The 26,987-nt window shown below is 52.4% G+C and overlaps 1 protein-coding gene and 1 pseudogene across 1 annotated transcript in view; both read right to left on the bottom strand.

The window, feature by feature from the left end:
* Window positions 1-2,995: 2,995 nt before the first annotated feature.
* Window positions 2,996-26,987, bottom strand: part of MINDY4 (MINDY lysine 48 deubiquitinase 4) — a 111,627-nt gene continuing 87,635 nt past the window's right edge. Inside the window, exons 14-18 of the mRNA XM_063099778.1 lie at window positions 22,303-22,366; window positions 19,260-19,421; window positions 12,944-13,124; window positions 12,298-12,370; window positions 2,996-3,364 (exon numbers count right to left, since the gene is read on the bottom strand). Of these exons, the coding sequence (XP_062955848.1) occupies window positions 3,316-3,364; window positions 12,298-12,370; window positions 12,944-13,124; window positions 19,260-19,421; window positions 22,303-22,366 (529 nt within the window). The 3' untranslated portion in view covers window positions 2,996-3,315. The remainder of the gene's footprint in view (window positions 3,365-12,297; window positions 12,371-12,943; window positions 13,125-19,259; window positions 19,422-22,302; window positions 22,367-26,987) is intronic.
* Window positions 4,433-7,782, bottom strand: LOC134380078 (oxysterol-binding protein-related protein 9-like; annotated as a pseudogene).

Raw genomic sequence — 26,987 nt, 5'->3', positions numbered from 1 at the left:
CTGTCCTTGCCTGTACTGCCTCTGTGCAGAACGTAGAGAAAGGTGCATGGGGTTCTGCCAACGCCAGCCCACAGCTGTCCTCCCGGTTGTGGGAGAGAGTGAAGCATCATGCTCCCATTGAAGAGGCTGGCGGCCAGTGAGGACACCTGTGGGGAGAGGTGCCAGGGTGCTGTGTCCCCTCCCCCAGCCATGGGAGCAGGAGGGGCTGCATCTCTTCTCCTAAAGCTACATGAGGAAGGCTTCAGGAAAACTGCTTGGAAGCTTGTCGTGTCCCCAGAGTGTGGGACTCTCATCGGGATGGCCCAGACCCCTCCTGGAGAAGGGGAAAGGTGAGAAGCTGAGGTGGAGCTGCACCAGATGGTGGCTGAGCAGACAGGGCCAAGTGGAGAAAGGCCTGACTTGCAGAATTTGGGGGCAAAGATGTGTGGGTGCTTTGCATGGTTCAAGTGTGGATCCTGCAGAAGGAAGACTCAGGTCTTCTAAAGAGGCACTGGAGGGGAGGTGAGCTCCAGCAAGAGGGCTGCAAGCCCCAGACAGGAGCAGTGGGTGGAGGATGAATCACCTGACTCCGGAGAGCCCCTGGCGATGGGAGGTCCCTCACAAAGGAAGAAGCAGCACTTTGTACGTATGTGTGCAGTGGCACCAGACCTGCCCTCCTCTCCAGAGCAGCCAGAGGCAGCATGGGGGTCTGGGGAGCACTCCTGGGGCAAGGCGGGAAAGTGAAAAAGAGCCAGCCATAGTTTCCTTTCTCCAAATGGCCCCCGCAAGGGAGGGGAAACCACCCTGATGAGAGTTTGGTGTTAGTGGCCATCAGACTGGTCTCTCACTCCTCAGAATGCCGGACAAACAACGGAATCAGCCTGCCATTTCATCCAGAGACTAAGAAACAGCCCAGAGAAAGAGGATTCAAGGGGAAGCAGGGAGAACAAAGCTGCTTTCTGGTCGTACTCTACCGAGCTCTGCTTGTTCCATAACCAGCCCCTGAGCATGTGGGGAGCAGAGATGGAGTCACTGAGCCCAGGCCTGGCCCTTGGGAAGCCACTCAACTCTAGGACACGGTTTGTAACCTTTTGTGGGGAACCTGGGGGGTGTTATTCCAAGTTCAAGGCCATGAGGAAGGCTATAGACCCTTAACACACATGTACATGAACACAAAGATTTTTCATATAATGGAGGGGGTGAGGCACGGCTATGGACCCTCTGAAGCCTACCCGGTGTCCCTAGAAAACTGTGCACCCCAGATGGAGAATGCCCACATGGGAGGAACCGTGGGCCTGTATGTCATTCCTGCAGGCTGGATGGCAGTCCTGCAGACTCATTCTAGCTCCTGGGTCTGGGAAAGGGTGGTTCTGGGCTTTGCTCATCTTCCATTCTGGGAAAAGATAGGCGAGAGGTGTCAAACTGCTCACTACCTGCATCTTGGCTTTTAGAAAAGTGCGTTTGTTATTTGTTGGAACTGGTTTTCTCAAGCAACGCTGGGAATAGTTTGTTTTCCCCAGCCCTGCCAAAGGGACCCTGGTCAGGAGGTTAAGTGAGTTTTATTGAAAAGCACATTTTTCCTTCCCGGGCTGATAAACAAGGCTGCTTCAGGGAAACCGACTTCCTCACCAGGGAGCTCAGCTGCAGCGGCCCGACCCGGCCAAGGAAAACAAATGCATAAACATTTCAGGGATATATAGGAAGCATTTCTGTGGGAAGCCCGCTGTGAATGGCCGCTGGAGTTTACACAGCAAACCCCACGGGGCCTCAGCGCAGCCTGGACAAAGCAGTCCCTGCCCTCCTGCTTTCCAGTCCGGCTGGCTCCTCCCTGCCTTGCCCCAAAGACTGACATGCGTCCAATGCACAGGAACACAGGACAAGCTCTTTGGTTGTCACCACCAAATGCCAGTTTCTCCCCTCACTTACCTGGCACCTCAAAAGAAGGGGTCTCCTTTCAGCCAGCACTGCAGAGGGAACATAGCCCTCAACCTGCTTGTGTCCTGAGCCCAATGGGGGCACATGGAAGCTGGGGACAGGCTGCTGTCCAGTGTTCACGACTCTCCCAGGCCTCTTCCTGGGCCAAGGCAGACACAGGAAGAATGCATCCCCTGGTCCCCGTAGGTACACACCCACCTCTGCACAGCCTCCCAAGTCACAAAGCATTCACTGGGCACAGGCAGGGTCTGGCACAGGGATGGTGGCTCCTGAGGGCTTTGCCGTGGCTTCTCACATGGACAGCCACATGATGGAAACTCCTGGAGGCTAGTGCTCTGCCTCTGGGCTCCTGCACTCCATCCCAATCCTGTGAACCACTGCAGAGCAGCCCCTGTATTTGGTTTCTCACCTCTCTTTCCTCTTTACCAGTTGTGCAGAAAATGCATTTCTACATTTTCTTGTATTCCTTTTCAAAAACTGGCAGGAAAAAATGGAATGGGATGAATGAGGTTGAGACTGTACAATTTTCCCTCAAGTGGTTAGGGTGTCCCCCTTCCTATCTCGTTCTTTGTTCTGGTGTGTGAGGGGCTCACACCCACACAAGCTGCCCACTCCCATCCTATTGCTCCTCCCCAGCTGAGAGGCCCCCCCGGAAGGCTCTTTCTCCCACATTGCCTTTGCCAGGCCCAGCCCACCCTCCAGGCCCACCTCCATCCTGATGGGCCTCATCAGGGATACAGGTCTGCCCTGAGTTGCTCCTGGACAGCACAGCTTATGTAGCCTGGTGCTTTAGACCTGTGCTGATGGTGAGCCAGGCAGGATGGACCAGGAAACCCAGCCAGGGATGGCGCTGGACGAGAGGGCACTGCTTATCCACAGAGCCCCTCGTTAGGGTCCATCTTAGCCCACTGGCCTCCTGGGCTCTGGGCCCCTCCACCTGTCACCATCCCCATCCCAGCCATGATGAATGCAGACCTGTGCTCCCTTCCCAACAACAGAACAAATGAGTCTCAGCCCTCAACATGGGTTTGACTCTTGCTTTATAGAAAGCCAACCAGCAAAAATAACAAGTGCCCAGGGCCGCTTGGGCCCACACCATCAGAGGCCTTGGTGAGGGGGAGCAAGGGAAGAGCACAACAAAAGGTGGCAGAGACCCCAGTGGCCTCCTTTTGGTCCTTGGCAGTCTCGGCTAGCTGGGGGGGAACCACAGCAGCACACGGGCCCCCATCATGGTTGAGGCAGGCCCTTCACAGAAAGGGCAGGGAGGCTCTGGACGCTTCTGCAGCAGCACTGGCCCAGGTGGGGGTGACACTGTCCTCGGAGACTTGCCCTGAGGCCTGGGGTTCAGCTGTCACCCCCATGATGAATGGTGGAGCCATAGGGCTTACCCACATCCAAGAGTCACAGGATGGGGTCTGAGCCATTCCAGTTTACAGATGCCCCCTTCCACCTATGGGCAGAGTGACAAAAGAAAGAGAGTTATAGTAGCTTCAGGACCCAGACAGGAGCCCAACTGTTGCCCTCACTATGAGGATTTCCAGTTCCTACCTGCCCTCCTTGCCCCTCCACACTCACACACACTGACCCACATGCCAGCCTTATCAAACAAAAATACACCCAGGGCCCTGGGGAGCAATGGGGAAGACAGAGGTGGCAGGTGATGCATTCATCCATGCCACCATCTGCTCTGTACCTAGTACTGCTGGGCCTCTGCTGACGGCAGTGACCCACACACACCTGTACCCAGCTGCTTCTCCAGCAGCACCTGATGGTGACACTTCAGAGGCACCTGCGCAGACCCAGATATGAAGAAATCCTGGAGTGTCCAAAGTACAGAAGGAGGTGTAGTGGCTGGAGGCCAGAAAGACAGGGACACAAGTGCAGGAGGGAGCTGGGAGCCAACAGGGCCTTGTGAGGGTTGTGGGCTTTACTCTAAGAGCCATGCGCAGCCAGTGAGGAAGGGCTGTAAGCATGACAGTAACACAATAGGTTTTCTAGAAATTACTTTTTGAAGCCATAAGAAGTATAGTTAAACTGCAGCCCAGGGTTAGATTCAATTTAATAATAGTTCAGTTCCAAAACAAAAGTTATTGTAAGAGACATCATGAAATTTCTTAACACTTATTTTAATACAGAGTGCTAATTTTCTAAAACATCTCAGAGGAGTCACACTTATAGCAGATGTCTGGCATTAGGTGTGCTGTACATGTACTTATACCCTAAGGCTATCAGAACTAGGACACAGATGTTGCATATCTGAACAGTAGGACTACAGTGCAGAGTTTGAGACTGGGATTTACAGTAAATGCTTTCCAAAGTGTGCGGTTTGGGGAGGGAGAAGACATCTTGTTTTCAAAATCTGAATTTCTGCTTCAGGACTGAAGTCAAAATCCTAACTGCTACGGAGGAGGAAGAAAGGGGAGCTTTTCTCGCTTCAGTTGTGCTCTGAAGAGGAGAGTCTAGCAGCCCTGAGACTGGAACTGCAATGGGGAGGGAGTGAACAGCTTCTCCCAGGGTCTCAGCGATGCATTTCCCAACAGAATGCTTGGAAGCACCAGGAGGTTCCAGCAATGGTTCCATCCTCATGGCATGACCTAGTCTCCCGCTGAATTTCCCTCTCTTGCCTTTCTCAGAGTTCGACTCTTTGTCTTTCTTCAGGTCTGTGCTTTGCGTCAATCACTGCGTCAATGTCTCTGGCTTTTAGCTTAAAAGTGCCCCTTCCAGAAAAAGCAGGATTCCCATTCACTCTGATCTTCCAACTTACTGGGGGGTTTTTTTGTTTTGTTTTGTTTTGTTTTGGTTAGTTGCAACTTCTTGGTATCTGTAGAGACTGTATTTTACCCTGTTGCATATTTTGTGCACTTGACACCATTCAATTTCCCTTCAAAGGAGCAAAAAGATTTCTTGTCAGCTGAAGGAAAACAAAAATCTTAGCAATTCTGTGCTTCCTGCTCCCATACGAAGGTTTGGTTTGGTGTGGAAGATGGTGTTTGCATACAGTCCATCTGGGAACAATCCATACTGCATTCTTCTCCTAGCTCCACCCAGGCACTATGAGGGTAGACCTTCCATAACCATTGGGGAATGTGAGAGTGTAATGTCCTTCATAGTCTAGACACAAGACACAGCCCTGCCCTATGTTGTGCACCCAAATCAACATCCAAGATATTTTGATGTGTCCATATATGTGAACATTGAATTGTATCTTCTTGTTAAAACACTCAGAATAAGGGCCAACACTGTGGCTCATTTGGGAGAGTGCGGCGCTGGGAGCGCAGCGGTGCTGGGAGCGCCGAGGCCGCGGGTTCGGATCCTACATAGGGATGGCCAGTGCGCTCACTGGCTGAGTGTGGTGCGGACGACACCAAGCCAAGGGTTACGATCCCCTTACCAGTCACAAAAAAAAAAAAAAAAAAACACTCAGAATAAAAGGCTGGAGTAGGTGGATGATGGAAAACCTGCTCAGCCATGAATGTTATACTGTTTTGCGGAACTGTTTTCAAAACAATCTCTGCATTCTTTTCAGTGTCATTTGGTGATACCCAGCAATGTTGAAAGATCTCACCCAAAATGGAGTTGTATGACTTTTTGTCAACCAATCCCTTCCTCCGTGCATGAAAGGCTGAGAGGTACCACTGCACCACCAGAACCATCTGGTTCCTGGGATCTTTCTGGTCATAAATGCTCAGAAACAGCTGGACTTGCAAAAATATCTGCATACGGTTTTAGAAGAGATCTTTCAAGAATAAACGTGGGAAGAACTACCTTAGTAAGAGCCATTCCTGGCCAAACCTGTGACAAGAGGCACATGATCACTCTCCTGCTTATCCACAGACCCCACCTCCCCTCATCATCAGTCTCTTGATGGGAATCGTAAAAGTCAACACTTATTTCATAGGACGTGGAGGGGTTAAGTAATTCTATGGTATCTGGGCACTCTGGACTATTTCCCAAGCTTCTGTGTCCCAGGCAGATCGAGAAGAATGTGTTAGGTGCTTTGGGGTTGAGCCACTTTGATGGAATTTGTCCACTTCATAGCATTCATCTTCACTACCTGAATAAGAGACACTGGGACTGTATTTGAAGACAACTTGACATGGCTTGGAGAAGTTAGACTGCACCTAGGTGGTGAGTGCCTACTGCTGATACTATTTGGGGTTGGAGTCTGATGATGTCCCAGGGTGGCGAATACAGGTCCAACCAGCAGGGAAAATGGCCACAGCCCCAGCTTGCACCACTGAGCAGGTCCTGGAGTTAAGGTAAATTGGGAAGGCACTGTGCTGATCCCAGGTTCACCGGCACTGGGCTGGCTGACCTATTGCATCTAGGGGGTTAATAGTACCTTAGCAATCTGCAGCAGAACAGTGCAGGGTTTATCTAATTCTCCTATGCTATTTGAGATTTTCAGTTTTCTTCCTCTATCCATTATCTTTGCAGTTTTGAAGCATGTCATTTAAAAGCTTTCATTGCTCTATTAAGATTTGTAGGTAAGCATGGAAGTCTTGGACACTAGGAACACATCCTCATCATACAAGTCAGCAAAAGGTGGGCAGGAAGGAGAGTGACATTCCTGCCCTCAGCCTGGTCCTCAAGGCCCTTCACCCTTGCCCCTCTCCATCCCTCCCAGCTTTCACTCTCCCCACTCTAACAGGCAGACCAACCGGAATTCCTCCAGTGAGCTCCCAATTTGCAACCCTCTTGGATCCTCTCAAAATGCTTCAGTGCAGTAGCGAGTCATACTCATCTGCTGCTAGATGACATCCATGTCACATCACAGTCACTGAGGCTTATCGTTAGGTTGCTGGGTTTGTGCTTGGTTTTAAGGCATTTTACAGGGATAACTAACTCTTCCCATCCCAGCCAACAGGTGCAGATGCAGGGAGAATACTGGAAACACCAGAGAGAAGTTCGCAGTTTTGATGGAAAATCAAAGCAGAGATGTTTTAAACATTGAAAGAGCTGAGACATGCCAGATGTTACGCTTATATGAATCATGCCCAGCCACAATGGGTCTGAAAGTCTATGAGTCAATTACACAGACAAGTGAAAAGAGCTCTGCATATGCAAACACCAACAATCAGGACAGGAAGAGGAAGGGAAGGGTGAGATGGAGACGCTTTTGAGAGGGCAGTGCAGGGACAGCATCGACACCCTGGGCTCATGGCCTGGACAATTCCTTGTTGTGGGGTCTGTCCCATGCATTGTGGGATGTTTAGCACCCTCGCCCGGCTGTGACAATTGAAAATGTCCCCAGACATTGTCAAATAACTCCAAGAGCACAAAATCAACACCTGTTGAAACTTAGAGGCTGAGCTTGGTGAAAACACCATGACCCCTTGAGCTCAAGTCGACTCAACATCACAAAGAGGGACATGTCATGGCTGCAGACGAGACCCATCCCCCCAAAGGCAATCGCTGCAACAGAGAGACAGTTGCCTGCCTCAACAGATTTTCAATGTGGATGAATCTGGTATATTTCATGGTGGGGCCCAGGCAGGGGCAATGCCTGACAGAGGCTGTCTCAGCGAGAAGAGGGCAGCCTGGTTTCGAAGCTCCTGATTGGTAGAAATAGGTCCAGGGATTCTTCTCGCTCTCTTGGACTTTCCAGACAGATAGGCCTGTGCTCCAGCCATTGGGAACCAGGAGCTACTCTAGAAGGAGCCACATGGGCTACGCTTCCACTGGGGGCCTCGGCCCATGCAGTGCCCTCCACCTGAAGCAAACATCCTCCTCCCCGGTCTGCCGTCCTTCAGGATCAGTCCTGGATACCTCCTTGCAGAAGTGTCCTCTGTCCAGGCCGTAGGCAGTCCCCCTCAGCACCAGGCCAGGCTGGAGAGCAGGGCTGGGCTCCTGGGGCTGCCACTCCATTCCAGCTGCTCCTCCTGGCCACCTGCTTCTGGAGCACCCCACCCTCCCAGTATCCCACAGGGAAAGCCTGGTCTTGGTTCACACTTCACTCTCCTGCCCTTGAATCCAGGAAGTCACAAGGTCCTGCCTGCAGCCCACTGCCACTGTCTCTCGGCCCCTCCTTTCAGCCTCCTCCCAAGCTCTCACCCTACTTGCCACCACCTGATTCTGCCTCCCCCCACATGTGCAGAGCCCCGAGGGTCTCCAAAAGAGAGGGAGTGCTTCAGCGGCTCTTCTCAACCTCACAGCAGCTCAGGGAAGGGATCATTGCTATGCCCAGTCGATGGGTGGGGAAAATGAGGCCCAGGGCAGAATCAGACTTTCTGGAGTTCATGCAACATGACAACTTTAGGCCCATGCAAGGGAGGTGTGTGCAGACAGCATGAGAGAACAGTGGGTGTGGACACGGGCTGCTGCTCCTGTGATAGGAGATGGGGGTGGTGCTCTGCCCCAGCCTCTCAGGGGCACTGTTCCCAGCTGGAATTACAGTTTCAATTTCTTCTCTGAGCCTCCAAACAGAAACATCTGCGCCTCAGCCCCAGGCTCCGGTTATGAGTTCTTTCCTCTTCTCTCTGAACTGTTGACAACTGTTTCATTTTCTCTCACTCGAGCTAGCCTGGAAACCTGACAGAGGTCACTGTGTGTGTCTTGTTTGGAAATGACCACAGATGAGTCTGTTTTTGCTGAGGTGGTTAGAGAGCAGCAGGGGAGGGGTTGGGGAGACAGACCCCACATTCCTGACATGAGCAAAGGTAACAGGAGACTTTCTGAGGCCGAGACATGCATCACACCAAAGAGCAGAGAGGGCACGGGACCCGGGGATGGTTGGAATTAGGATGTTCTTCTCCAAAGGCACAACCAGCCGTCTGGGCTTGTGTGATGTCACTACAGCAACAAAGCCAGGTGGTGGGAAGTCACACTGCCTGCTCAGTGACCTCCCACTGGGCTGGGACAGCGAGGGCCTAAGCTCCAGGCTCTGCACTGCTTGTGACTTGAGGTGTGGCTGGAGACCCCTGTCTCCCCATCTGTAAAAGAAGGAGCTATATCTGGTGTGTCCAGGGACCTTTCTGCAGATCCAAGCAAGTCTCCAGATGGCCAGCTACATGGAGTGTCCTGTGCTGGATTAGGTGTGGGATGGGGGTTCTTGCAAGGCAACAGAGCTGGGTCAGAGGGTGGACAGTGCATCTTCCCCTGGATCAGAACACGGTTGATTCTGAACTTAACTTCTATTTGACTGTGAACTCTCTGAGAGCAGGAACCAAGTCTCATCCATGGAGATCAGCCCAGGTGCTCCATGAGGGTGGACATGATGGGATGGAAGACCCACCTGCCCCCAAGGTATGTCTGTCCTACCACCAGCCCAGCCAGCAGGGTGGACAGGATGGCCCTGAGTGTTCAGTTGCCTCTCAGCCAGTGCTTGGACTCTGGTTCTGGCCTTTGAAATGGGCTGCACATGGGGCATGGCACTATGTGTACCACTTGCTGACCGGGCAGAGTCTTCCCAGCAGCAGGACTCACCCCTAAGAGGCAGGACCCAGCTCCAGAGGGTCCTCAGTGACCTCGCAAGCCATTTTCCCAAGTTTCTCCCTTGGAGCTGTTTGAGAATCTGGGATGAAAAAAAAAACGCAGAGCCTTTGTAATTCAACACCTTGGAATAGGATTCCAGGAGCTGGCCTGCTGTTTCCCATTACAGTGGATGTTATCTGATGGGTACTGAGCCGGGGAATCCAGTGTTCCCACTGTCCACTCATTCACTCAGCTTTTCCGGGAACAACGTTGGGAAGAGTCTAACTGCATTAACTGCCCAGGTGGACCTGCCACAGCGGGGGGGACCAGGGAAGTTGAACAGGCAAGAAGTTGGTGCAGGAAAGTCCTAGCAGGAAACGGAACACTCATGCCCGGGGACCTGGGAGCAGCCAGGAAGAAAGCACCCCTGCCGCTGTGCATCACAGTGGGCCAGACACAGGGGTCAGCGCCTCCCCTGAGGCCTGACTCTCACAAGGCAGCAGGGAGGGAGGAGAGGAGGGTAGGTGCTACCGCACCAGTTACTAGAACAGTGTTCTTAAAATGTGGTCTCAGAGCAGCAGCAGCAGCTGGAAACTCTACAGAAATGCAGATTCTTGGGCCCCACTCTGGACCTACCGAATCAGAAACCCTCAGGGGTGGCGCTCAGCCATCTGTGTTTTAACATATCCTCCAGGTGATTCTGATGTCCCCTAATGCTTGAGCACCACAGCTGAGCCATAAACAGATACAGGCTTCCCTCAGCCATTGGGGAGCTGGGTGGGGTCTGGAACAACTAGAGTCCCCACTCCAGATGTCCCTAAACCTGTATGCTGTACATATTTTCCATCTGCGACAGGAGGTGCCGGGGCTGGGACTGGTCCAAGCTCACTCGACAGTGAGCAAAGGTGAGGGCAGGGCAGGGCCCCAGCCTGGACCACTTATCCTCAGAAGGAAGGCCCACTCCTGGCCCTGCAGCATCTGAAGCCTCCCACATCATCTCACAGTCGCCTGCTGGCACACGGCCATGAGGGTAGGTAAGGGAAGCCCTGGGATACAGGGACAGTCCACAGAAGAGAAGAGGACTTTGGGTCCACACTCAGACATCCACAGTCAGACATCTCTGAGCTGAGCTCCATATTACAGCAGCCTGGGGAGAGGCCTGAGCCCCAAGTCATTCTCAAACCATTGCCAACTAGGGCTGAGCCCAAGAAGTCCAATCCCAGGCCTGTGTTGAGAGGTACTCAGTGAGCCATGCAGTGGATTCGTTTTGGGGAGAGAAGTTACCCCAAGAGGGGCAGTGGAGAGGTTTGGGGGTGGTGGGACACCCCCTGGGAGGGGAACAGCAGCACATAGTCAGATGGAGGCCTTCAGCAAGGGTTCCAGGGGTCCACAGGTGAGCAGAGGCTGTGCCCCAGGTGAGTCTGGAGCCCTGCTTGGCAGGAAGGATGCCCTATGGCCTTTCATGCCATCCTGCACAAAGTGCCAAGGCCGGTGTCACCTCCTTTCCCCACCACCACCCTTCTCTCATCACTTGGAATGACTGGCCCTTTGTATATGAAAGGAAAGCGACCTGCACATGCCCTTAATCCTCCCGACGAAAGAAGCACTGGCACATGACCCTGCAAGAATGCTTTGTCCCTGGCCAGGGGTGGGCAGGCGGATAGACAGATGGATTGATACATGGACAGGGTATGATGAGGATATCCTGTATCCTCCACTTCCCTTCCTGGTGTTTCCACTGTACATATGGAGTTCTCTCTCTGTCTCTCTCTCTCTGCAGCTCCATTCAAGGGCTGGCTTGCTGCAGGTGTGCCACCTGGATCTCAGGCAGTCAGAGCTGCAGTGCCTTGGGCATCTTTCACATCCCCCCACCCTGATCCCAACCATTTCACAGATAGGGAAACAGAGATTCTGCCTGAGGTCACAGCAAACCATGAGAGGCTGAGACGATAATAACAAGAGCTAACACTACAAAGCTATTAGTAATGTGCCAGGCACTCTTCACTAGAACCGTGTGAGCCACGTACTGCTGTTACCCTCATTTTGCAGATGACAGAGTGAAGTGTGGATGGGAAGTCCAGTGGGACACAGCCAGGAAGCAGCACAGCCTGGCTCCACGACCTGTACTCAGAATGGCTAGCAGTTCTGCCACTTCCCCAGAGGAAGGGACTAGAATCCAGGTCTCCTCCCTCCCACTGCACACTGAGGCCAATAAGTCATTACCCAGAGGCTTGGTGAGGGGCCAGCAGAGCAAGCTGGGGGTTCCAGAGAGCTACAATCCCACCAGCCCTCCCGAATGCTGCCCCTAGCCCTGGAGCATGGTCAAAGAACCCATGGGGAAAGTGAACCCCAACCCACGCCATGGATTGGGCAGTCTCCTTCGCTGGCCTGAGCCTCAGCCTCCTCTTAAATACAGAGGGGCTGGATTGGAGGAGTCAAGGGCTCCCTGCCCACTGCTGAGGCTCCAGGCACCTCTGCTTAGTGTGCTGAGTGGCCCAGACCACTCTTCCCACCCCCTCTGGATGCAGAGGTGCTGTAGCTCCTGGCAGCCACTCCCCCCACCCCTGGTTGGGCTAGCCCATCCCATCTGCCAATGCTGCTCAAGCCTGCTCCACCTCTACCAAGAAACATGCCTATCCTTCCTCCTTTAGGCCTATCTGGTGGCTGCTGCTGCCTTGAGGGAAGAGGGGCCTTAAGAGGCACCTACTTCCCCCGCCCCACCCCATGGGGACATCTCAAAAGCTATCTGAAGACGCACTGCCATGCAAATCCTGCACTCCTCTACTTGGGCCACAGTGACCACAAGTGGGAATCCTGCTTAGGCACAGCCCCAAACACTGTATGTTTCCAATCTGTGGAGTCAGGGCAATTCAGGAACCATCCTCTTGCCTGCAGGCCCGACCATCCCAACCACCGCACCTCCTGGCCATCCAGGACGAGGTTCAAAAGCCAGAGATGGGCCTGACTCACTTGGTTCTGATGCAGAGCTCGAGGGGTGGGACAAGGTCATTGTCTTTGTCCTCAGGGACGTTCTGGGTGGTATCTGGGGAGGAGGGAGAGAGAGAGGCACATACACATCAACCCAGGGCCCCACACTCCCCGTGATGTCAGCACGGACATATGTAACTCTGGGTCCTGACCCTTCTAGTACCTATCCCCTCTTCTCCATCTCAACTAGATTCGTCCCCATTCCTGTCCATCAATTCTCACCTGCACAACACACTGGTCTCTCACCTACAGTCTCTACCGCACCCCTGTGCCCCACTTCAGCTGCCACAATATTCTTTCTTACAACACATCTGATCTTATCACTCCCCTGCTCCAAAATCTTCCATGGCTCCCTATTGCCTGAAGAATAAGTCCAAATTTGTCAGCATAGTATTCAAGGCTCTTTTCCATGGGGTCTCAACTTCATCTTACACCCTAATGCCATCAGTTGGTCAAAGCCCAGCTATGGCCCTTCCTGCAGGAGGGCCCTGCTAACATTTGCTCTCTAACAGATGAAGCTCACATCTACATTGTTCTCTGACTATCCCAAGAGGGCATGTTAAGGCTGGCTTCTGTGGACAGCCTTGCAGGTCCCTGAGGATGCCTGGGGAGGTGGGGAGGGGCTCACCAATGGTCAGCCGGATCTGCTCCTGCTGATTGGCCAGGCCATCGTAGTAGTACAAGTCAAAGAGCCTCTCTGTTTTCCAGTCTCGCAGGAGCTCCGGCTGCAGGCTGAAGAGGATGCTGAAGTGGCTCTCACTGCACACCACCCAGATGGGGAACCTTGGGGTCTTCAGGAAGCAGCCGACCTGGATGAAGGAGAGGCCTAAGGCCAGATGCCGTGGCAGGGAAAGAGATCAGGGCATTTTCTGTCCAACCCAGGGCAGGGCTGGCCTCAGAGAGACCCTGCTGGGATCATGTCTGTGTCTGGTGCTGGGAGCCCCCATGCTGCTCAGACCCCAGGCCTGTCTCTCAGCATCATCCCTGTCCCTGCCACCTCAAGGGGCCTCTGCCATGCAGACCTGAAATCTGGCATTATCCCTCCCCTTCACCCCACACTTCGTGGTTCCTCATGCTGCACATTCTGCATCTGAAAGCTCCCTCATCCACGGCCTCTGCTCTTCAGGTCTACTCACATCTCCCCCCTCGCTTGGACCCAGGCAATGACCTCCCAACCAATTCTTCTCACGCTCCTCGGCCTAACCCAGCTCTTCAAGGCCCCACGCCTTCGCATTTGCTGTCCAGTGGTCTAGAGCCCTCCACCCCTTAGACAGCCAGCACCACCCAAATTACCCAACCAGGGAGCAGGGATCACTTCCTCCTTCCAGCTCCCAGGGGGCACTAGGTAACCACCCACCTCGACCACAGCAACTCGCTCCGCCTCTTGCTCGCCAGACTATACCCTTAGCACTAAGGGCCCAGGGTATAAGTAAGCGTTTGATGAAGGTCCTTGTGAATTAAGTGGGACTTGAACTAGAACTGTATCTTGAAGACAGGTAGCATTGGAGCTGCAAGGAGCTGGGAGGAAGAGGTCTGTGAGCAGTCTGTGGGTGACAGCAAGAAGGAATGGCCAGAGAAATTCAGGGCACAATGGGGCACTGAGGACAGGGAGTGGAGGAAGATGAGCTGAGGCAGGATAAGGAGTGAGAGCTTTCTTCTGATGAGGGATTCCCTGGAAAGTTCTGAGCAGCGGAATTTCATGGTGGAAGAGTGTTTGGGGAAGGCAGGTACCACAGAACAAGCATCAGGGCCCTAAGCACAGTGCTAGTGTTTTGCTTGCAGTGGGGACAACATGAGGGAGAGACCCCTGGGAAGCCCCTGAATGCCTAACCGGCCCTCTACACTCCCTCTCTGTCCCCTGCAACTCCCTTGAACAGTGTCACTCCCCACCCTGGGCCCAGATTTATTCAGCTATGTACGTGCAATGGGCCAGGCTGATTCTGGTCTAATCCCCACCCGCCCCAGGGAGATGTTTGCATGCTTAGGTATTTACAGCCGTAGCCTGTGGATTAAGGAAAGAATGGGAATTATTTTTCCAGTGGAGAGAAGGGCATACTTTCTCCAGAGCGCGTCACAGAAGAGTGGTCAGGCAGCTCCCACCTCAGAGCTAAGTCTGGGCTAGAGGTATCATGGACAGAGGGGCTGTGTTCCAAAGGTCTTGAACCAGGTCCCCAGTGAAACACCTGTCCATTAAGGGCTGCTCCTCTAGGGGGCAGGAGGACCATCTTTGCAACATACTTAGCCCTTTCTTATTGTCCAAGTGCCCCCACTACCACCAGGGCCCTCACTCCAGCCCTGTGTGACATTAAAGTGTGACTGAAAAGTTTGCCCCTCAGTTGGGTGTGGGGAAATTAGATGCCTGAAAGGATGTGATTGGACGTGTCTAAACCCCACCGCAAACTTGGCTTCCATTCCATGAACGAAAGAGGCTTTTCTGGCTAGGGTATCACCTAGAACACAGAGCCCTGAAGACGGGATCCAGTGCTCATTCACGGCAGGGAAAGAGCCCCGCAGCTGGCCAGGGAGCAGGCCTCCGCATAAGCAGCCACGCTGAAGTTTCCAGCAGAGGGACAAAAGGGCAGCTTGCCACATATAAATAACAGTCAAAAGATCAAGGGCAAAAAAGTTGCCCAGAGTTTATAAATGAGTTTTCTCATTCAGGAGCCCTCTTCCAAGTGGGTGACATTTTCCAGAGATGAAATTTGCTTCCTTTGGATTCTTGGGTAAATGATGGCTTGGGGCAAGGGGGAGGTGGAGGCCACATTTCCTCTAGCACAGTCCCAGGCTTTCTCCCAGTGGGTGAACATGCAGCACAATTAGGGATTATTTGTAAATGGTGACTCTCAATCTTCTGAAGGAGGTCATGTATGACCTAAAGTCATCTGTGGACTGCCAGGTTAGAAGCACTCATTCAAAAGGACCAAAATTTTATTGCAGGCAGAGTCATAGGCTGTTGTCTCTAAGGACAACACTCGGTCAACATAATTTATACTTTCATCCCTGGCACCGTGCTGGACAGTGGGGACATAGCATGAAGGGAACAGGAATAGTCTTGCCCCTAAGGAGTTTACTGTATTAATGAGGACAGCAAAAAGAAGTCAATAATCACACAAATACATTCCCACTGCACTCACTGAATCCAAGGTGCCATCAGATTGGCCGTTGTTTTTTGTATCACTAAGAAAGCAAGCTGCCAGAGTCTGACACACCATCAACTGTGATAACACATCAAAACTTCAGAAATGTTCACATGTGGGGAAAGTTTGCGTCTTAAAAGAGATGAAATGTGATACTTGACGTTGAGAAGAGGCCAGCGAAGGAAAGAATGAAGACACTGTGATGGACGATGACCAGGTGGGGAGGGCACCACGAGAAGAAACCTCTATTTAGATAGAGCAATGAGGGCAGGAAAGGCCACCCTCCCTTTCAGGACATAACATTTAAGTCATAAGTAGGAGAGAGGGATGAGCAGGGCAGGTGGGGAGCACAACATGTGCAAAGGCCCAAGGTGGGAAAGACCTGAGAGGAGAGGAACATGACTGACGGCCAGGACTGGAGAGAGAGTGAGGGGCGGGGTGGCGAGGGGTGGCGAGGGGCGGTGAGGGGCGGTGAGGGGTGGTGAGGGGTGGGGCAGGGATGCACATGCAGGTGCAGTAGGGCGTTTTGGTCATGGGAAGTTCTGGATTTTAGTTTTTGTATGAGTCAGCTTGAGCTACCATAACAAATACCGTAGCCTGGGGAGCTTAAACCACAGAAATTTATTTTCTCACATTTCTGGGGGCTGGAAGTCCAAGATCAAGGTGTGGACAGGGTTGGTTCTGGAGGGCTCTCTCCTTGGCTTCTCCTTGTGTCTTCACATGGCCTTCCCTCTGTGTGTGTCTGGGTCCTAATCTCCTCTCCTTATGATGACAGCAGTCATACCGGATTAGGAACCACCCTTGTAACCTCATTTTAACTTTATCACCTTCTTAAAGACCCTATCTCCAAACACAGTCACATTCTGAGGTACTGGGGGTTGAGACTTCAACACATACATTTTAGGGCCACACAATTCAGCTCATAACAGTCTCAGAGGATCATAAAACCACTGAAGGGTGTCAAGCAAAGGAACAATATGATTGTGTCTATGTTTTTAAAAATCACACTGTCTCCAGTGAAGGGACAGGATTGGAAGTGGTGGGGACAGAAGCAGAAATGAGCTGGGCTGTCGCCGATGTCCAGACCAGCGATGCTGGCAGCTTGGACCAGGGTGAAAGTGGACAGATTTGAGAAGAAGCCTAGGGTGGGAGCCACGTGGCCTCCTATGGAGTGAACTTGTTCCTAGTTTGAGTAATTGTGTGGATGATGCTGTTCACTGGGCTGGGGAAGATGAGAGGAGGATGGAGTTTTCAGAACCCTCTCTGCCAAGCTCATTTTCCCTTTAGATCCCAGGGGGGTCACAGATAGCTTATGCAGGTCCCCATAGGACACAACCAGGATGGAGTAGGAAGCTGGTTTACTTATGGCAGGTGGCACATTTCTCTGGCCGAGTATCCTGTTTCCCCCAGGCACACCCTGAATGTGGGTCAGCTAAGAAGCTCACTTACAGGTAGGACCTCCCATCACCCCCAGTCCCCCACATATTTAGTGAGGGCTCCAGAACTCTGGTTCCCAGCCAGAGGATGTAGCAAGAAGCCCAGAGATGCCTGGCTCCCTTCCTACATGGACAAAAACCCCCAGTCTTATCAGATGTCATGGCCCAGGCTATTCCAATGCCACATCTTCCCCATGGCTGTGTCTGTGCTGCCCAGGGCAGGGGACAGGCCAGGACAGAGCGGGGGCTCTGGCTCTGAGTCCAGGTCTGGGCTTGGGCACTGACCTCCCTGGGACTTCATGTCCAATGTGTAGGGCCAAGGGACTTGGGGACAGAAAGGATAGCAGGTGCTGTTAAAGGAAGGGAAAATGCTTTGTCTGAGCTGCCAGCCCCCACCTGGGAGCCTAGCTCTCAGTGAGCCACCAGGAGGAGAGAAGGGAAGTACCCTCCTACCGCAGAAAGACAAAACCCCTCCCAGAGCTCAGCCAAGCACAGAAAGCAGAGGGGTCCCTGTGGATCCAAGGAATCCCTGAGGAAGAAGAGATTGTGTAGGGCCTGAATTCCTCAACAGCCATTTCATTCCAAGGGAAGGATGACCCCGACTGACTTTCCCATGAATTACCTTCCACAGACCAAAGGAAATAGTTTACTTTTTGACCAGCAGCCTTGACACAAGAGTGAAACCAGGGCTCATGGTAATCCTGGGAATTCTGCAGGCCTGGAACAGATTACCTCTCTGGGCTTGTGGAATTTCAGGCTGAATACTTACAGGGTCCACCCAGGGTCTGATGCTCAAGAGCCCTGGTGCTTCTCATGGACCACATGGCTTCCTGGGCTCCACCTGACATGAGCACCACCAAGAAGGAGCCACTCTTGTTCTTTCTCCTCAAGTCTTTGGAACCCACAAGTCTGCTTTCTGAGCGCTGGAGATTTCACACAGAGAGGGGATCTCTGGATGGAGACCATCATGTGGTCCATTAGCAAGGGGCAGCACACCCAAACATGTGGTCACACGGGAAAGACGGAATGAAACTGAGCCCTGGCCAGAGTCCTGGTCTCCTCCCACCCTACAAATCCGTTCCCTAGCGGTGAGTGCCCCTGCAGGGTCAGTCTCTGTGCCCTGGTTCTGGGGGATGCATGATGAATGAGACCTTGTGCAGACCCTCCAGGAATCTCTGCAGGGGTAGGCTCCACATAAAGAGCTCCTGCTGCTGTCTCAGGACAGCCCTGTCTGTACAGTCAACCACAGAACAAGGGACTCTCTGGAGGCATGAAGAGAGAGGCTCAGAGGAGTTTCTGTGGCAGCTGGGACAAGAAGGCAGGGTCTCTACCCAGCTCCCCTCTGCCTTGCCCACACTCCCCAGAGGCACAGTCACCCACCCTGCCCAGCTTCACCTGGGGCCCAGCCCCTTCCTGGATCCCGGCTGCAGGGAGAGAGGCAGAGGGACCACACACCAGCAAACAGGCCTAGGGAGGCCAGTTAGGGGTTGGATTGTGTCCTCCAAAAAGATACGTTGGAATCCTAGCCCACGGTCTCTCAGCATGTAGCCTTATTTGGACACAGGGTTGATGCATATATAATTAGTTAAGATGAGGTCGTACTACAGTGAGGTGGGCCTCTAATCCAACATGACAGAGGTCCACATAAGAGAAGATGACACAGAGAGAAGAGGGCCACGTGATAACAAACAGAGGCAGAGACTGGGGTGATGCATCTACAGGCCAAGGACTGCCAAGGATTACCAGGAGACACCCAAAGCTGGAAGAGACAAGGAAGCATCCTCCCCATAGGTTTCAGAGGGAGCACGGCCCTGCCCACACCTTGATCTTGGACATCTAGCCTCCAGAATTTTGAGACAATATATGTCTATTGTTTTAAGCCACCCAGTTTATAGTACTTTGTTGTGGCAGCCCTAGCCAACTAATCCAAGGCCCAAGACCTCAAGTTCCTGTCCCTGGAGAAGACCCCCCTCCCCAAACACACACACACACACACACACACACACACACACACACACACACACCAGCACTCCCCAAACACACACACACACACACACACACACACACACACACACACACACCCGCAGCCACTCTAACCCATAATCACACTATAAATCCCTAAAAGTACTAAAAGTACTATTCAAACAATCTTTCCCAGACACAGCATCAGCTGGCTTTGGGTCTGCATTACATGCCTGTACTCCATAGCAGGGCAGCTGCACTTCCCAAACCCTCTGTGATTGTGACCAGATCTGAATTCCAACCAGCTCTGGGAACTGGAGTCCACCTTTCCTCTCCCCCATTTCCTCCTTCTCATTGGCCCCAGGGAGCCAGGCTCCTCAGTTCTTGGAGAATGTGAGTGTCTTGGTACCTGGCACATGCTGTAGTGCTCGAACAGAGATAAGAAGCCAACATCACTGCGTGCAGCAATGCCTCTAAGAAACATGATGTTCCCGTCCCCAGAATCCAGCTCAACTACGTCGTTGAAAACATTGGACACGGCTTTCCCCGTCAAGAGCAGATTGACAAGTTCCTGTAGATGAGAGATAGGGGAAAGGCTCGTCCAGTCTCTGAGTCAGCTACTGCAAGGATGGAGGGGAGGCTGGGAACAAGAGAAGAGGGTGGAGAAGGAAGGAAAGCAAGGAGGGAGAGAGACTGGAGTCAGAACAGGTCGCAGTTCCAATTTTCCCACAGGCCCTGAAGGGAAGTTGCCAATTTTTCTAGGCGCCAACTGTCTTTCCTCCACAATCATTCATTGAGCACAGACTGTACAAAGGGATGCTGTCCTAGGCCCTGGGTTGTTGCGGGGGACCTGCAGAAGGGTAAGACAGGGCTCCTGACCTGGGACCTTGGGGTCCAGACAGGGGGGTCAGGCGTGTGGCTGCAGGGCTGCAGGGCAATGTAGAACACGACTGGGGCTATGAAATGTGTGAACAGAGCTTTCTGGGCCCCGATGGAAACAAGACCACATGACCAAGTCAGAGCAACTGTGGAGAAGTGACATTTGGGTGGGTCCTGAAGGATGGTATTTTTTTAAATAAACTTTTTTATTTTGAAATAATTTTAGACTTAAAAGAAGTTGTAAAAATAGTGCAGAGTTCCTGTGTACCCTTCACCCAGCTTCCCCCAACAATAACATCTTACATAACAGCACATTGCCACAGCCAGGAAACCAGCTAAACTCCAGGCTTCTCCTGGATTTCACCAGTGACAGTAGGGTTTTAACACAGGGGTATGGAGAGCAGAAGAGACTTTGGGGGCAGGAGGAACAGAAGCAGAGGTGGAAGCAGGATACCCAGTCTGTGATCTAGTTCTGTCTCTGCCTTTGTCTTGCTGTATGGCATTAAGCACTTGGTGGCCCTGGGACTCATGCCACATGCCCAGCAAGCCAACAAGCGTGCAATCCTGCAACCCGGAGATGGTGACATGTGGAACATCGTTTCTCTAGAAGTCCCCTTCCTGATAGAGGGTATCTGGAGGTCTTAGGAATGGAGAAACTGAGGCTCACAGGCAAGAAAGGACTTGCCCAAGCCACACAGCTGGTCAGTGCCAGAGCTGAACTTCCACCCACATGTTATGGCTCCCTGTCTGGTGTCCCTTCCCTCTCCCCTGCTTGCTACCTTCATGGTACCACCTGCCTGGACACAGATTCGAGATGAAGGGTGGCCTCTAAGTGCCCGCTGCTCTGCTGAGGAAGGATTCGCATGAGCCCAGCCCCAGTGCTTAGGCAGGAGGGCAGCCCATCCCCCCACTATGAGGCAAGCAAGAAGGCATCTCTCCCACAGCACGTAGAAATGGCCATGAACACCCTTTCTCCAGCAGAGTTTACTGTGCAGGGCAGAGTTTATAGAAGTGTTTTCCCCTGAACTGTGAAAACAACGTCTGGGATCAATAAATCCCTCCGTTAACACCAAAAACCCCTGCCCCAGTGACATTGAAAAAGGCCTCCTCTGATGGCCACAGAAGGGCTCCCATTGGGAGGCCTCACTGTGTCCTTGCAGAGGAAATGAGAAAAGGAAATGTCTGCACTAAGATACTGCACCTCAGGGGCGGCGGCTGCTAAGAAAGACAGCACTTTTCTGATGAGTTTGGGTTTTTTCATCTGGTTTTCAAGAGGGAAGAAAACACCCAGCTCCCTAATCTGAGGTATGTCCAAATCTTCCTCATAGCAGAAAGCCTCCTTGAGATGGGGGAGAAGAGGGGCCAGGCCTCCCCTGCCCAAGACTCAAAAGTCACATGGTAGTGAAGCTTAGCAGCCATCTAGCCTTGCTGCTCTGTGGACCAGCACACGGTGCTCCTGGGGAGCCTATTAGAAATGCAGAATCTCAGGCCCCAGCACAGACCTACTGCATCTGAGCCCAGGGGACTCAGGTGCACATCAAAGTTTAAGAAGCCCTGGTCTGGTCCAAATGCCTCTTCTAAAAGGAAGGAAACTGAAGTTCCTGAAGGGGAAGAAGATTGTCCCAATTCATCCTGTGAGGCAAACAGAGAGCAGGAAAGGTCGGCCATCCTCTGCACCCACCTGACAGCCCACCCCGGGGCAGGACTACTCTCTGCCCTCCACAAGAAGCTGCATGGGGCACCCAGAGTGACAGTGGGCCACCCTGGGCAGCCAGCAAGCAGCCACTCCCCTGAGGCCTTCCTCTAGGAAGGAGGGCAGCAGCCAACCCACAGTCCCTTTATGGGTGTCCTGGACAGATCACAGGCCTGAGCTCTCCCCTACATGGTATCCAGGTAGGTTTCCAGAACTGGGCACAAGTAAGCCAGGATCTCCAGGACAATTGGGTCCTCAGTTGGACCTGTCTGTGTGACACACTTTGGCCCTTGGACATGCTGAGGGTCTGATTACACTGTGGTCCCTATTGCCACTCTAGGAGGCCTTGCCAGGGAGAGGAAGGCACGGACAGGAGCCAGGTATAGGAATCAGCTTCCAGTCCTGATGCTCACTAGACAGGGTCTTGAACGAGCCCCTTCCCTGGTGTCACGAGAACGACTAGAAGATCAATGACAAGCAGCTGTGCTCAGGGTCTCTCCTGCCCCCCATGAGGGCCTTGAGGGCCCCTTTGTGAAAATGCAGACAGAAACAGTTGTTGTCACAACAGCTGCCCTGTCCCCAGCCCGTGCCTGGGGTACCACTCCCTGTGTCCTGGCTCTGGGCTGTGTGGCACTTGCGCCTGCATCCTCATCCCTTGCATCCCCCACAGCTCCAAGCACACAGACAGGCGCCCTGAAAGCTCTCTGGAAACGGAAGCTAAACTGACTTCTCCTTCTAGGTTTCCATGCCAGTGACACACAGCAGAGGTGGGCATGTGAACGCTGCTCAGAGAGTGTTGGCAGAGGCTAAGAAAGAAGAGAGGGATGGAGGAAGGGGAAGGATCGCCTGGCTGCCTCTGGGCCCCACGGCACCCCCTCACCTGTGTGCAGTATCCATGGGCTCCAATCAGGTGGCTGGTGGGGACATCGAAGTCCTGACGGATGCTGGAAAACACAAGAAGCAGTGGTGTTAGCAGGCCTCTGCCTACTCCAGGCTGCTTGGAAAGCCTCGCTGGGTGACCAGGTACTCCCCTCAGGTTCCAGGCTGAAGCCCAAATTCCATATTTGGTGGGAACCTGAACAGTCTGTGATCTGTGCCTTCCATGGAGGAGATTCCCACATGGGGGCTAGAGCCCAGACCTCCTCAATTTGGGCTCACTGCGCTCTCTGGGAAATGGCCTCCACTCCAGCCTAACCCAGCAGAAAATCCTCTGTGCTTGGAATCCAATGTTCTGAATTCACAACCCGAGTGGGGATTGGGGCATCCTTTTCCATCTCTGGGCCTGAGTCTGCCAGTCTTGTTAAATGGGAGGAAGGACTCTAAAGTAACAGCTTGCGTTCTAAAATAACAGCTGCCTCCACCTAGGCACAGCTCTTACACCAGGCACCATACACACCTTATTCCCTAAAACCCTGTGAGAAAACCAAGGCTCAGAGAAGGGACTGACTTGCCCGAGGGGGCTCAGCTCGTGGGCAAGGGGGCTGGCAGGGAACCCAGGCAGATGATCTTTCAGGCCTGTGACCCCCACCCCATGTTACCACTGTGGCCCCACCCTCAGAGGGGTCCCTTAAAAGGCACAAGGTGAAAAGCCCCCTTGACACAAGAAATTTCTCAAGCCAAAAAAAGGGATTTCTAGGGCTGAGCAGCACTGGGGACCAGAACAGGTCAGGGTGACCCAGTCAGCAGGGGCCCTGCCACAGGTGAGGTCCAAGGTAATGAGCACCAGGAGGCAAAAATCCCTCTCTGAGCCTCAAAACCCTCCTGCCCAGCTTGTCACCATGAAGACGTGTTCCTTTTAGCTACTCTAAAGTAGTCCTCGTTCTGCACAGTTTCGCTTTCAACGGTTCCAGCTATCTGTAGTCAGCCACAGTCTGAAAATAATTTTGAGAGAGACCACATACACCTAACTTTTACTAAAGTATATGGTTATACTTATTCTATTTTATTATTAATTACTATTAATCTCTTATTGTGCCTAATTTATAAATTGAACCTTACCATAGGTATGTCTGTATAGGAAAAAACAGTATATACAGGGTTCAGTACTATCTGCAGTTTCAGGCATCCACTGAGGGTCTTGGTAAGTGCCCCCCATGGATAAGGGGGGACTACTGTATTGTTGAACAGAGCCCCTTAATGAATAAACAGTAAAGGAGCTACTATCCACTGACCATGCTCAGCAGATGGTGGTTTTAACCTTCCAACACCACAGCAAGGTAGGAATTAACTATCTCTATTTTACAGATGTGGAAAGCAGCTCAGGCCGGTCTCCTCCACTGCTGTACATGGCCGTGGGGGGCATGCCACCCACCCAGCACTATGCCCAGGGCATGGCTTGCTTCCTTCATCCATCCAAAGAGAGCACTGAGAGGCAGCCCAGGGATAAGAAGGGCTTAGTAATCAGAACGTTTATTTTTCCTTTTAGTGAAAGAGAAGAGAAACATGGTCTCAATTTAAGCTTTAAATCTGAGATCTGCCATAAGCCCAAAAACCTAAAACACACACCCTTGTCCCTATATCCTTCCCAAACAAGTTTAGAAACTCAAGCTCTGTAATACTTGCAGGAAAACGCTTTCTTGTGGTTTTTTATAACCATGGCCAAATGGGGAAGGTTTGTGGTCCATGTGAGAAGATGGGCTGTGGTTACCATGGGAGGAGCCCACAGAGGACCTCTATGGCTTGGGGGTCCTCCGGGAGGGGCCTTTGAGGTTCATGCACCAGAAACAGCCAGCAGGCCTAGGAAGGGGCCGTTTGGGAGTGACTCACATCGAGCATAGCACTCGGCTGGCGCTAGCTAAGGCAGAAGAATTGATGGAAGCGCTCTCCCCAGCGTACACAAGCATCTTCTGAAAAGAAGAAAATAACCTCAAAGGAGTCCTGGGTGGACTGATAAGCATCGCTGGCCCCAGGCCACCCCAAGCTTTCAGAAGCAGTCAGATCTTCATAAGCCCACAGACTCGTGCTCACCCACGGGCTGCAGAGCCTGCGTCAGCCAGGAGCACAGGGGCAAGCAGAAAGGACAATGGGAGGAAATGGTAATTGCATCCTTAGGTGCAAACACGATGGGAAATTCAGAAATGCGCTTGGGTCTTGAAAGGGAGGAACATCTGTATTTCACATCAGGGCACTTGGGAGATGCCAAGGAGTGGCTAATGGCTCAAGAGATTTACAACTTTGGCAAATCTAGATGCCCAGACCTCCCTTTGGGGGAATTCCCCTGAGAGCTGAGTGTGAGTCCTTGAGCAGAGGAACAACAGCCTCCACTCTGCTCAGAGAGAAGTCCATTCACACCAGAGCCCTCACCAGACCCAAGCTCTAGCCGGGCCTGCCGTGTGGCCACAAACCCCTCCTCTCTGTGCCTCAATCTCCCCTTCTGTGACACAAAGTTCTTGGACAAGATGAGAGGTATAATGGGCTGAATTGTGTCCCCCCAAAATTCAGATGTTAATGTCCTAACCCCCAGTATCTCACAATGTATACTTGGAGATAGAGAGAGGAGTCATTAAGTTAAAACAAGGCGTATAAGGTGCGCTCTAATCCAATCTGACTAGTATCCTCATAAGAGGACATTTGGACACACAAAGAGACACCAGGGATGGGTGTGTGCAGAGGAGAGACCATGTGAGGACTCAGTGAGACGGTTGCCATCTGCAAGCCCAGGAGAGAGGTCTCAGAAGGAAGCAAACCTGCTGGCACCTCGATCTTGGACTTCTAGCCTCCAGAACTGTGAGAAATATGCATCAAATCAGAAATACGCTTGTTGGTTCAAGCCACTCAGTGTGCGGTGCTTTGTTATGGTAGCCAAAGGAAACTAACACAAGTGGCCTCCAGTATCTTTTTAGACTCAGAACCCTTCCTTCGAATGAAATCTTATAGACAGAAACACAAGGGCAGAGATGCTCTGAGTGATGGTGGGGGGGGGGGGACTTGTCCCATCTTTCTTCCCCTCCACCAGCCCCTGCGGCTCCGGGTCCCCAAGGACATGCAGCATCCTCGGAGCAGGGGTTGAAATGGTGGAGGGGCCGTCTGAGTCTGGGCTTCTGAGCCACAAGCCATAACAATCCCTTTCCCGGGACTGACTTACCCATCCAGTCTAATGGACAGGTTGTCCTTCCCACAGTCCTACTGGGGGCTGGACAACCCTGGGCCCTAGGCAAATCCTGAACAACCTGAGGAACCAGGCACCTAGCTGGGTGACAGGAACCAGGAGGGCCCAGACCCAGAAGAAACATGACCCAGCAGCTATCCTGCACTGGGGGCCCCTCCAGGGAACACAGCTTGCCTGGATTTCAGAGTCCAAGAAGCAGAGTAAGGGAAGCCTCTGTGGACTTGGCCAGGGGATGGAAACTTACAAGGAGGGGCTTGGCCCTGGCTGCCTGGCTGCTAACCTCCTCAGCATTCTGGGAGCAAAGGGCCAGAACCCTGGACCAAGGGTCTGGGGTGATGACCCAGCCTCAGGGGTGTCTGGGTCAACCAATGACAGAGGAGAGGAAACAGAGAGCTCTGCCCAGGATGTCATCAAGGACCAATCTTCCCAGCTTTATGTCATAAAACAGAACAAAGGGGATATCAAGCCTGGGAGGGCTCTCAGGGCTCAGCATTCTGCAGATGAGAAGATGACAGGCCAGGGCTAATGACAGATGTCAGCCCAGTCTCAGGGCCCCAAGCCAGCAGAGACCTCTGCTGCCTCCCTCCACTTGCCCTTTGTCATATGCCTTGGAGCAGGCAGAGCTATTGCCCCCAAGCAGGCTGACAACATGGGAGCCTCAAATCTACAGTCTCACAAACTTTCAAATGCATATTTCCCTTGAAAGCCTTATAAGGCAAGGAGGGCAAGACCACCATCTCTGTTTTACTGAAAGAGAAACCGAGGCCCCAAGAGGAGAAAGGACTTTTGGTTTTCCAGTCACATAAAGAATCAGCAGGGCTAGGGCTATGTCCCCAGCATCAAAATCACACAGTGTCTACTATGGCCTGAAACATGAGTGGGCAGCCTGGCCAGCCAGGTCTAGACAGGCCCAGAGGTCCTGAAACCCACCCCTGGTCTCCACCATCCCTGACTCACACAGCTTGAACCTTCACCTAAAAGCCTCCCCATGTGGGAACCCTCCTACACTGTTAATGGAATTGTAAATTAGTGCAGCCATTATTAAAAACAATATGGAGATCCCTTAAACAACTACAGATAGAACTGCCGTATGATCCAGCAATCCCACTGCTGGGTATATACCCAAAGGAATGGAAATCATCATGTCGAAGGGACACCTGCACTCCCATGTTCATCGTAGCTCTATTTACTATAGCCAGGCTATGGAACCAACCTAAGTGCCCATCAATGGATGACTGGATAAGGAAAATGTGGTATATATGCACAATTGAATACTACTCAGCCACAAAATAAAGAATGAAATTCTGCCATTCACAGCAACATGGATGAGCCTGGAGAAAATTACGTTACGTGAAAGAACCCAGGTGCAGAAAGAGAAATACCGCATGTCCTCACTCATAAGTAGGAGCTGAATTCATAAATAAACAAATAAACAATAAAGAGAGAGATAGAAAGAA

The sequence above is a fragment of the Cynocephalus volans genome, chromosome 6 (assembly GCF_027409185.1).
Source record: "Cynocephalus volans isolate mCynVol1 chromosome 6, mCynVol1.pri, whole genome shotgun sequence".
Classification (NCBI taxonomy): Eukaryota; Metazoa; Chordata; class Mammalia; order Dermoptera; family Cynocephalidae; genus Cynocephalus; species Cynocephalus volans.
Note: the sequence above shows the minus strand (reverse complement) of the source record. Positions and strands in the feature narration are given on the sequence as shown.